The 11033-nt window shown below is 56.8% G+C and overlaps 1 protein-coding gene across 1 annotated transcript; it reads left to right on the forward strand.

Annotated features, from left to right (window-relative positions):
- The first annotated feature begins 216 nt into the window (after nucleotides 1-216).
- Nucleotides 217-4090, forward strand: FOXF1 (forkhead box F1). Its single transcript, XM_082676266.1, has 2 exons — nucleotides 217-1198; nucleotides 2639-4090. The coding sequence occupies exons 1-2, from the start codon at nucleotides 232-234 to the stop codon at nucleotides 2797-2799; spliced, it is 1128 nt and encodes a 375-aa protein (XP_082532392.1). The 5' UTR covers nucleotides 217-231; the 3' UTR covers nucleotides 2800-4090.
- Nucleotides 4091-11033: the final 6943 nt, after the last annotated feature.

Genomic DNA, 11033 nt, shown 5'->3' on the forward strand with positions numbered 1-11033 from the left:
CTCGGGGAGGACGAGCGAGCGAGCGAGCGGGCGGGGGAGGGCGCGCCGAGGCTCGCTCGGGAGAAGTGGCCGCCGATGACGGCAGAGGTGCAGCCAGCCCCGCGCGCGCAGCCCCCTCCCCCTTGCCCTCCTCCCCCTCCCCCTCCTCTTCCTCCTCCTCCTCCTCCTCCTCCCGGCTCGTCGGCGGCGCAGAGCAGCAGCGGCAGCGGCGGCGGCGGCAGCAGCCACCCGATGTCTTCGGCGCCCGAGAAGCAGCAGCCACCGCACGGCGGCGGCGGGGGAGGCGGCGCGGCCATGGACCCCGCGTCGTCCGGCCCGTCCAAGGCCAAGAAGACCAACGCCGGCATCCGGCGCCCCGAGAAGCCGCCCTACTCGTACATCGCGCTCATCGTCATGGCCATCCAGAGCTCGCCCACCAAGCGCCTGACACTCAGCGAGATCTACCAGTTCCTGCAGAGCCGCTTCCCCTTCTTCCGCGGCTCCTACCAGGGCTGGAAGAACTCGGTGCGCCACAACCTCTCGCTCAATGAGTGCTTCATCAAGCTGCCCAAGGGCCTCGGGCGGCCGGGCAAGGGCCACTACTGGACCATCGACCCGGCCAGTGAGTTCATGTTCGAGGAGGGCTCCTTTCGGCGGCGGCCGCGCGGCTTCCGAAGGAAATGCCAGGCGCTCAAGCCCATGTACAGCATGATGAACGGGCTCGGCTTCAACCACCTCCCGGACACCTACAGCTTCCAGGGCTCCGCCGGCGGCCTCTCGTGCCCGCCCAACAGCCTGGCGCTGGAGGGAGGTCTGGGCATGATGAACGGCCACTTGCCGGGCAACGTGGACGGCATGGCTTTGCCCAGCCACTCGGTGCCCCACCTGCCCGCCAACGGTGGCCACTCGTACATGGGCAGCTGCGGCGCCGCGGCGGCCGGCGAGTACCCGCACCACGACAGCTCGGTGCCTGCTTCCCCACTGCTGCCCGCGGCCGCCGGTGGGGTCATGGAGCCCCACGCCGTCTACTCAGGCTCGGCGGCCGCCTGGCCGCCCTCCGCCTCCGCGGCGCTCAACAGCAGCGCCTCCTACATCAAGCAGCAGCCCCTGTCCCCCTGCAACCCCGCGGCCAACCCCCTGTCCGGCAGCCTCTCCACGCATTCCCTGGACCAGCCGTATCTGCACCAGAACAGTCACAACACCCCAGCTGAGCTGCAAGGTGAGTGGGGAGGTTGAACTGTCCCAGTCCTGAGGGGAGCACATCTGTGAGTGCACTGCAGACCCAGCCCCCAGAAGCTGCTGACCGCCCTGGGCCACAGCCTGCGGCCACTTCTGTGCGGTGCCAAGCTCCCCAGGGTGCCTCTCAGCCCCACCTCCCCCCATTTGAGACGCGAGTGCAGCCTGGAGCCTCCAGTATAGACTAAGATGTCGTTTTCTCTCCTTTTCTGTTTCAACTCCCAGCTGCTGGCTGCCCCAGCCTGGCCAGGTAGGCCCCGTCCTCACCAAAAAGACTTATTAGACTCCAATATTCTAAGTCCTCTCAGGTCCCTTAGCCCCCTCACACCTCAGCAAGTTCCCGGGATGGAGCCAGGCCCAGCCCCGGACAGCTGGCTCACTCTCCCCACTCGCCCCAGAAAAGCTGCGGGAGAGCCGCCTCTGCTCTGAGCCGGGCAGGACGGAAGAGTTAGGCCCAAAGCCGGCCGGGCTGCACGCCTGCTCAGAGGCTCAGAGCCCGGCCTTTCAGGAATCAGGCCTGGGCCACGCGAACATTGAGTCGGGGCATTTTGTGGTGACAGAGGCAGAGAGGGGACCCGATCGAGGGTGAGAGTTGCAGGCCCCCCACACAGCCTGTTTCTCAGGAGCCAGGTTTTCAGGTCTCCAGGTACCGCCCCACCCCCAATCCTCCGAGCAGGAAGGTGCACAGCAATCTTCCCCTCTGAACCCTCCATCTCGGCACCCGCTAGCAGCCTTCTGGGCCTGGTTCTGAGAAGAGCTTGGAGTGATCCAAGCAGGGGCCTGCCAGGAGTCAGCTGTCAGCAGCCTGTGGGGGGAGGAGCCGGGCCTGGAGGCTGGAGGGGCCCTCTGCACCGGGTTGCCCAGCTTGGGCGGCTTCGAACTCCAGGCGGGCTCCAGCTGTCCCAGAGGCTCGGTTCTCAAAGGGTCCTTCCTCTGGAGAAGCCACCCTTGGCCCCCGTGTTGGCCCCTGCCGGCCTGGCTGGCTGCTCTGGGGCCACCGCAGCCTTTGGGGTTGGAAGGTGGCTGCCCAGCCCCAGGCACAGGCCCCAGGCTGCCCTGAAAGTGGAGGCCGCTGGACCTTCTCTGTTGGCGCATCTCGGCCCCTCTCACCACTTCCCCCGTCAGCCTCTGGAAGGCCCCGGCCCAGGCTCGGTGTCCAAGGTGGGAGAGGCCCAGCCAGCAGGCGCTCAGGGGAGCAGGGATCCTTGCCAGTGTCTGGGGATCTTCCCTTTGGGCGCCGGCCCTACGGAGACCGGGAACTCAGACATGGGGAGGCGCTGTGGAGGAGAGGCCTCCAGCCCTGCGCCCGAGCCGGGCAAGCCTGCCCCGTGCACCCCTCGGGCAAAGGTGCTTCTCCACCTGGAACTCTGGCCTCCGGAGGCTAACCCTTTAACGTCCCCTTTCCTGTCGCCCTGCCCTGCAGGCATCCCGCGGTATCACTCGCAGTCGCCCAGCATGTGTGACCGAAAGGAGTTCGTCTTCTCTTTCAACACAATGGCATCCTCGTCCATGCACTCAGCCGGCGGCGGCTCTTACTACCACCAGCAGGTCACCTACCAAGACATCAAGCCGTGCGTGATGTGAGGCCACAGCCCCCGAGGCCCTCCGGGCAGGGGCTGGCCGAGCACTGGGACTTCGGAACCCATCGCCAGAAACTGCTTTATTTTCGAGGTATAACCGTCGGCAGAAGAAAAGGGTTTGACCCCTCCCCGACCGGATTATTCGGGAAAGGAATCCCCGAGGCAACGACGGAGCCCCGCTGTCGGCACCTCCCCGCCACCCGCTCAACAGTTTCTTTAACATGGTGGTGGTGGGGCCTGATCTGACTGCAGCTGTTGAAAAATAAATATCTATTTTTGATCCTATTGAAACCGGCTGAGAAGGTGCTGTGTTGGGGAAAAACCCTCAACATCTAAACAAGCATTCTGCTGAGGTCTCTCCCCCTCTTCCCCTCCAATGGCAAAAGTCGGGGAAGGAGAAAGGCAAACGTGTGAGACCGTCATTATCAAATACTTTTATTTTTTGGTTGAGTATTTATCTTTTTTAATTTTTTTTGAAAGAATGTCTTGGAATGCGCGTCTCCTTTCAGAGCCATCTTTTGCAGGGAAGGGGGGGGCAAGAAATCGCCTTCTCCCTCCCCACCTCAGAAGTCCTCCAACCAACCACAGGTGGATCCTTGTGCGAATAACTTGCATTTCTGAAGCCACTGCTCGTCTTAGGAAAGAAACCAGGAGCCCAGAAGCGGCGGCTCTCGGGCCTCTGCTGCCTTCCCCCTCCGCCTTCCTCTCCATCCTTCTCTTCAGTGTTTTTGGTTTGGTTTCTAACTTTATTTTGACTTTTTTGGTCGGTGTTTTTCTCCCGAGACCTGGCTGTCTCCTGATCTCTACTGTAAACCTTCTGGTGGGAGAGTGAGGAAAACACGGCGCCGCGGGGACCGGGAAGGCCCGCTGAGCGCTCGGATTCAGGATTGCGGTGACGCAGAAAGGTTAAGGCACTTTTAAAGAAACGATAGCAAGGCTCATCCTGTTATTTATTCTACTTTCTTTCCCTAATAATCGAAACACCGCATAGGCTCCTCCGTTTATCAGTATTAATGGTGTAACTTTGTTGGCAATATTTGCCGCGTAGATTTTTTTTTTAGGTATCCATTGTAAATTTGAAACTAAGTCCGATCTGTGTAAAGACAAATTTCCATATGTTTTATATAAATAAATAAATATATATATATATAAAATGAAGGCCCCCCCTTTTTTTTTAGCATTTTGGCTGCTGGGGTGCAGCGTTTGTGACACGTATTTTAAATTTCCTTCTGCACTGTATAAAAATGACAATTTGAGGATGTTTTTGCCTTTTGTGTATTTTTTCCTAAAAAAGAACAAAAATAAAAATGTATAACATTTGTACATGGCCTTTAATATTGTATCAACTAGAAATAAAATCGCATGAGTATTTTATTGGGATTGGAGAATATCTTCCAAATACAGACAGAAACGAGCCTGGGATCTCCAGCCTTTTTTTTTTTTTTAAAATTTAAAGTATGGATGATTCTTAATCCTTTTTTCTTCTTTTTTATTTCTTGGCTAATCCTTCTCTTTTCACTCTTCATTTCACGCTGAGGTGAAATCTGGACGACAGTAACTCTTTTTCTTGGCTTCTGTTTTTTAAGAAGAGCCCTCTGCCCCTCGATATGTCACTTCTTGTTTTAAAGAAATAAGCAAACGTTTAAAGAAAAACTATAGTTGTCCCTCCCCCAGGGGAAAAAACATATATATACGTATATATATATATGTATATACGTAAAATATTTTACACTTTTGTTTTGGCCCCTCCAAGACCAATGAGAATTGTACTTTGAGTTTCAGACTTTACTGTTCGCATATTCTAGCTGTTATAAATCATGGAACACCTTTTAAGGTTTTTTTTTTTTTTTTTGGTAGGATTTTTGTGTGTGTGTGTGTGTGCCCTGCACTTGGTTTTCCCCAATGGAGAAGCGAGTAAAATTTGAGCAGGAAAAAGGCTGTTGGTGGGAGAGCAAGGTGATAGGCATGTTTCCAATCTGCTTACATTTCCCCCTAAATCATTAGGGGAAAAATCCATTTTAAAAAGTCTGTCTCCCCTGCTGACCCTCTTTCTATTCCAATTCCCAGCTACCTAGGAAAACAAACACAATAAAGTCACATTGTCGGTGCAGCCGTTCAAGACCCACCACAGCTTCTCCGCGTCGTGGGGTCGTGAGCCTCTGAACCTGGTTCTTCTCAAATCTGACATTCTGGACGTGAGGGCAATTTCTCCGGTGCTCTGTTACATCAAAATTATCAATAAACTCGCCCAAGCAATTAATGCCCCAAACTAACAGCTGTCTATAAAACCGAGATAAAGGGCACAGGAAAAAGCCGGCGACTCCGTCCCTCGGGGTCTTGGGCGGCCGAAGCGGCGGGCCCGGGTCTCCTGGGCAGCGGGCGGGGAGCAGCTTCATGGAGGGCGGAGGAGGCACTGTCTTCCGGGGCAGAGGCCACCTCTCCGCACCCCCTGCCTCCCGTTGGTGCCCAGAACGGGGCCACAGAAAAGCCCCCAGGCCTCCAGTGCAGGAACGTCGTGCTGGGGCTCCAGACAATCTTGGCAGGGAGGAGGCAGGCAGGCGTGGGGCCCCCTGCTTCCTCCATCGGAGCCTGCGCCCCAATTAGGATGGAGGCTCCGGGGAAGTGGGGCTGATTAGGAGAAACCCAATGCCAGCCCAGTCGGCGCGCTCCCTGTCTTCTCGGGCAGCGTCTCCAGCCCCCGCACCCACTCCCTTGGCCCCTTGGTTCGCCCTGGTAGTACGTGGCTTTGGCGCCGCCGGACCAGAGTGGGGGATGGGGGGCGGCGGCGAACCCCGGTCTCCTGTTCATCTCCCCCGGAGCGCCTTCATTTCAGCAAGATCTCCCGGCGTGCCCACGTCTGGGCCAGGCCAGGTGGGACGCACCCAGAGGGGCCTGTGCAGGAAAACCAGCCCAGGGATCAGGGATGGGCCTGGCCTGCCTGGGGCCTGACCTGGAGCCTGGGGATGAGAGCAAAGTCCAGCCTTCCCCGCGGGGAGAGTGTGGCTCCAGGCACACCCGAAAGGGTCAGATTCTACAGGCATAATTGCCTCCACGCCCAGGACCAAGATTTCACGAAGCCGCCCGCTGCCCCTGCGCAAGACCACGTTCACTCGAGTCTTCCCCAAGGCCCATTTCGGCCTGGCTCGCACAGGGACCACGGGGATGAAGCTCCCACCCCCGGTGCCAACACAAAAGCGTGCACGGCTTGTGCAAGTTACCAGCTTAAAATGCAAAGGCGCTTCTGAGTCCCGTGCAAAATCACACGCCCTGGGTGCATAAAGGGGTATCATTCTAGCTTAGGGACATTTTCGAGAGAATTAATTCAAAAGTTCTGCACACATCTTTCGGGGGTCTGTCCTGGAACACCGCAGTCAAAATACCCCAAGGGTATGAATACTCCCCAAAACAATAGGCCAGGAGGTGGGGCAGCGGCCAGGATGTTCACGATAGGGCTTCTGTTCGTGGATTACACCTCCCGTGGCAGTTCCCTGCGCAGGGCCGACGGCTGGGACACAGCTGAACCTCGGCTGCAGGCCATCGCAGCCCCAAGCGGCAGCAGCAGCAGCGGCGCCTTGGCGCAGTGTCCCGGCTCCCCAGCCCCTGGCAGACGCGAGCTGCAGGCCTAGCGACCAGTCGGCACTCAGGGTGCGTGCTTCCGAAGGGGAAGTGCCTGCCTGGTCCTGCCGTTTTCTTTGCCCTTTGGGGCTGGAGGGCTAGGGACAGGGAGGGGAGTGGCTCCCCGCCTGCAGCTCTCCTGGAAGCAGTGCAAAGATGGAGCTAGAGTCCCAGCTCCAGCACCACTAGACCTGGGTGAGACATGTTACCTCGGAGCCTCGGTTCTCCTCACCTCAGTGGTCAGCGAGGTGACACCTGCCAGGAGCAAGAGGACAGCCTAGCCCCAGGACGCCCAGCCAGGAATGGCTATGAGGTGCGCATTACTTATCCTCCTCCCCTGGAGTGTGGGGTGGGTGTCAAACGAGTTGCAAGAACCCATATTCTACAAGGCCTCCTGCTCAGGGACTCGGGCAACCAGCTTGGGAACCGCTGGACGCCCCATCTTCCAGTATGACGCACCTGGACTTTCCCTCCGTTCCCAGGGAGAAGAAAGACGTCCCACTTGGCTCCAAAGATGGAATTCTAACGTGGGGCTGAGTCAGGAGTTCGGTTCCGATGTGGACCCTCCCCAGGATCTCCTAACCCTGCGCTCAAGGGCTTCACTTCTGAGGGTGGTTCAGAGTGCGGCCCAGGAACTGCCCGCATCAGAAATACTAGGGGTGTCTGCTCACACTGCACGTGGGGGCAGGGGCAGGTGCTGACAGTCACTGGATTAGAATCTCTGGAGGTGGGACCCGGGAATCCACAGGCTCGCAGATGTCCAGGTGGTCCTGATGGGTGCGAAGTTTAGAGTCTCTCGTCCAGCATTCTCTGGGCTCCTGAGAAAACCCCGGTGAAGGAGTCTCATTGTGGCCTCTGCTGCCCCCTCCCGCCCAGTGGCCCAGCCAGCTGTGATCCTAAGCAGCAGCTGATGGGGGGCACTTGGCGCCCAGGCGAGCAGATGCGGGGCTCGGGTTTGTGCAGGAGGCGCCTTGCGCTGGCCACGCGGCTGTCCTCTCTCCACACCACCTCTGTCCACCTTCTCGGCAGCCCTCTCAGGCAGGTCCTACGACTTACTGCTCTCGACTCCAGATTCAGAAATGAGCTCAGAGAGGTTAGGGGACGTTATCAAGACACTGCTGGTAAGAGGTGGAATTTGGACTCAGACCCAGGACTTTCTGACCACAAAGCCCATGTCCCTAACCACTGTGCCCCATGGCTCCTGGACACCCATTTTCCTCCAGCCATGAGGCCTAGTGATAAAAGAGGGAAGCTGAAGTGTGGTCCGTGACCCAGCCTCTGCCAGCCTCCTGCCTCTTCCGGGGAGATGGCAATGGTCAGGGGCAGCACAAGGGACTGGGGTCCCTCTGATCCCCCTGCCTGCATCTGGATGGGGGGGGGAGGCCCTCCTAGCAGCCCCAGCTCAGACCCCTGACTTTCACCTCCTCTCTGGGACAGTGGACCTGGTTTTCGTAGGTTCCCACCACGGACCTCCATGAGAGATCCCTTCACTTCCTTGGGCCCCTCAGTCCAACAGAGAAAAACTCAAACAAAAGATGAAGCTCAAGGAAGAGAGGCCAGCTGGGGCAGCATATGTGGCTGCGCCCTCCTGCTCTGCCTCTGGAATCTTCTGGGTACCAAGAGCTCAGAGTTCTGGGCTGTTTTAAGGAGGGAGGCCCTTGTTTAGCATCTCCCGCTGGCAAGCCACGTCCACTCACGATGGCGCACTGACTTATTGTGGGACCGAGACAAATCATGGGCCCTTAACTGTCTTGATCTCTGTGCTCTGGGGATAGGCAAGGGAAGAGGGACAACGGACTCTGCAAGTGTAAAATACCGTTCGCACGAAACACAGGACAGAGGAAGCATCTGGCACAGATTCACTTTCAGGGACACTGAGTACCCACTGCCCTCTGCCATCGGGTCAGACAAGATTCAGCGGCTGACACACCCCTGCTGACACGGGTCAACAGCACCAGGATACTTGGGGTCGGTCGTGTCAACACCCTAAAGAGGCAACGTCACCAAGGCCAAGGCAACCCAAGCCCCCAGCGGAGGCAGAAGGCTGGTGCTGTTCAAGACCCCCGTGTGGGCGTGGCCACCAAGGTCCCCTCCGACTCCTACAGCACGGGCTGTCTGGGGATCCCGAAGGGTGAGCCTGTCCAGAGCGGACAGAGGCACTGGGGCCGGTGTAGACTGTGCCCTGCGGCTGATTTCCTGCAGTTCACTGTGTCAGTGGGGTGGCAGCCCAGGGAGAAACGCCGCAGCTGGACAGTGGTCTGAGGAGTAACGGTGGTGATAAGCCTCCCCAGGCTTATGTCATTAAAACCACGGCATCACACCAGGGAGGAGGCACGGGCTCCGTGAACCCTGCTGTGTCAGGGTTCACGACCACGGGGCATGCCGGGCCCGCAGATGTCCCCTGGAAAAGGAGACAACGTTTCTGCATTTGGAAATTTCCACCAAAGCCAGCCCCATAGTTCAGCACACCGTGTTTCTGGGTCCTGCTGTAACACCTTTGCGGGGTCACAGCTTGGGGTGAAGCAGGGAGGGCTGGGCCATCTCTGTCCAAATGGTCAGAAGCCTTCCCTGGGCAGAGAGCTCGGGGCAGGGGACCCTCCCTAGGAGAGGAGGCAGCCTAGCACCTGAACGGTCCCAGGGATTCCGCCCCTGGCTGTTTCTGAGGGGACAGCGCCACCTGCTGTCCACCTCGCCGTTTTTGTTGGGATAACAGCAGGGACCCACTGAGGAAAATTGATTTCACCTGAACGTGGACAGAGGCTGTGCACAGATAAACCTGATTCTGATGTTTCAGGGTCTCTGACCTTTGTTAAGGTGCAGCTGGCGTTTTTTGGGAGACAGCTAAACTAAATGAATTTAGTCTTTTCCTAATTACACAAATGATAGGGCTTATTTAAAATAAAATAAACTGTAGAAAGGTGAAAGGAAGAAAGCAAACATGGCTTCAAACCCACCCCTCGAGACAGCGTGTCGGCTCCAGGAGACGTCTCCCTGCACACATGGAGACCTGCCGACCCTGGAAAAGCAGGCGATGAGCCCAGGATTGAGACCCTGGGAGTCAGAGAGCCTGAGTCTGAGTCCCAACTCCACTGCTTCCCAACTGTGAGCTCGGGCCGGTGCCTCCCCACTATGCCTCAGCTTCCCCATCTTTAAAATGGGGGTGATGGTAGGAGAACTCCTCTCAAAGGATTAAGTGATTAGAAAATCTATGAAGGGCTTACAGGTGAAGAAACCGAGAGGGCAAGCACTCCACCTGAGGTGGCACAGCAAGGGCCCGTCGGAGCTGGATTCACTGCCAACCCTGGCGGGTGTGGCTTCAACACCACGTGCCTCCACCACTAAATCAATTGTCTCTGGTGTCCCCATGGGCCACCCTGGCTCCCAGCTACCTCGGAGGCCTGTTGGTAGTCAGGAGATGACGACGGACAGGCTTCTCCCTTGATGGTGGGGAGAGGCCCTGGGACTGAAGGTCAGCTCTGCTGTGTGACCTGAACAAGTCAGATAACCTCTGGGAGCCACATCTTTCTCACCTAGAAAATGGGAACGTAACAACACCTGCTTCATGGGATTCTTCTAAGGGTTAAGTGAGTTAATCCACCCTCCGAGGCAGGCAGGGATGTTTAGTTTGCTCACAACTCAGCACTTCAGGGTCTGAGTTTATTGCTTCCAAAACATCCAAAGTGCAAAATGTCCACATTACATGGTCACATGTCAGCTCCCATTATAACTTTTGTGATTTATGGACGTCGGAAATAAAGAATTCCATTCACAAGAAGAAATCCTGCCCCACTGGAGGAACAGGAGTGTGGGTTCCGCTATTCAGAAGTCTCTGCTTGTTTGAAAGATCGCCCAGGCAGTCTCCAGTGAAAACCTAGGATGACGACAAGGCCTGGCAAAGCAAGTGGGACTCGCAGGGCAGGGCGTGGTAGGGGACAAGAGGGGCTCCGCCACGCACCGGGGAACAAGCCATCACAACTCGGTGCCTCAGCTGCCTCATCTACACGTGCAATAAAATACGGGGCCATTTCAAGCAACAGACGGAAAGCTGGCCTGGTGACCCTCAGACTGAGGGCTTCCAACAGGGGCAGCTACCTAGTGACGTGCACATCAGAACTGAAGGCAGCAGGACAGATGCAACGGAGAGTGGACAAAACCCACCGCCCCCTGCCTGGAGACTCTCCTGCAGGCTCCTGAACTGAGCAGCCCCAGCCCCAGGGGTGTCTCTGCCACTAGCATGTGTGCACCTGGGGGTATCACCCCACGCTGCATCTCTCTTCTAGAAAATGACACGGTTTTGTGTGCCTCTTTCTACCTTAGGTGGCAAGGTGAAGGTGACCCACAGTGAAAGAAGACAGATAACTCTGGCCTAGTCTACAATCAGCTACAACCCGACTCCTGGCTTCACTACCAAAGCTGGGGGACTGTGGGCCAGTTACCCGTCTGTTACCTGCTTCTCTCAGAAGCGACTGTGAGGGTCAGGTGAAATCACACACTTGCGCATCTATATAATTTGTATTTCTAAATTGTATCTTCAGTAATATATGTGTATTTATAAATGCATCATATAATTCATATAGTAACATTGTTATAATATAAATGAAATTACGCACTTGCGCATCTATA

This window comes from Grampus griseus, assembly GCF_964374135.1.
Source record: "Grampus griseus genome assembly, chromosome: 19".
NCBI lineage: Eukaryota > Metazoa > Chordata > Mammalia > Artiodactyla > Delphinidae > Grampus > Grampus griseus.

What these genes read in the sequence shown, in the direction of transcription:
- FOXF1 (XM_082676266.1), top strand. Translation starts at nt 232, where the DNA reads ATGTCTTCGGCGCCCGAGAAGCAGCAGCCACCGCACGGCGGCGGCGGG. An exon ending in CACCCCAGCTGAGCTGCAAG is followed by an intron (nt 1,199 to 2,638) that starts GTGAGTGGGGAG and finishes CCTGCCCTGCAG; the next exon opens with GCATCCCGCGGTATCACTCG.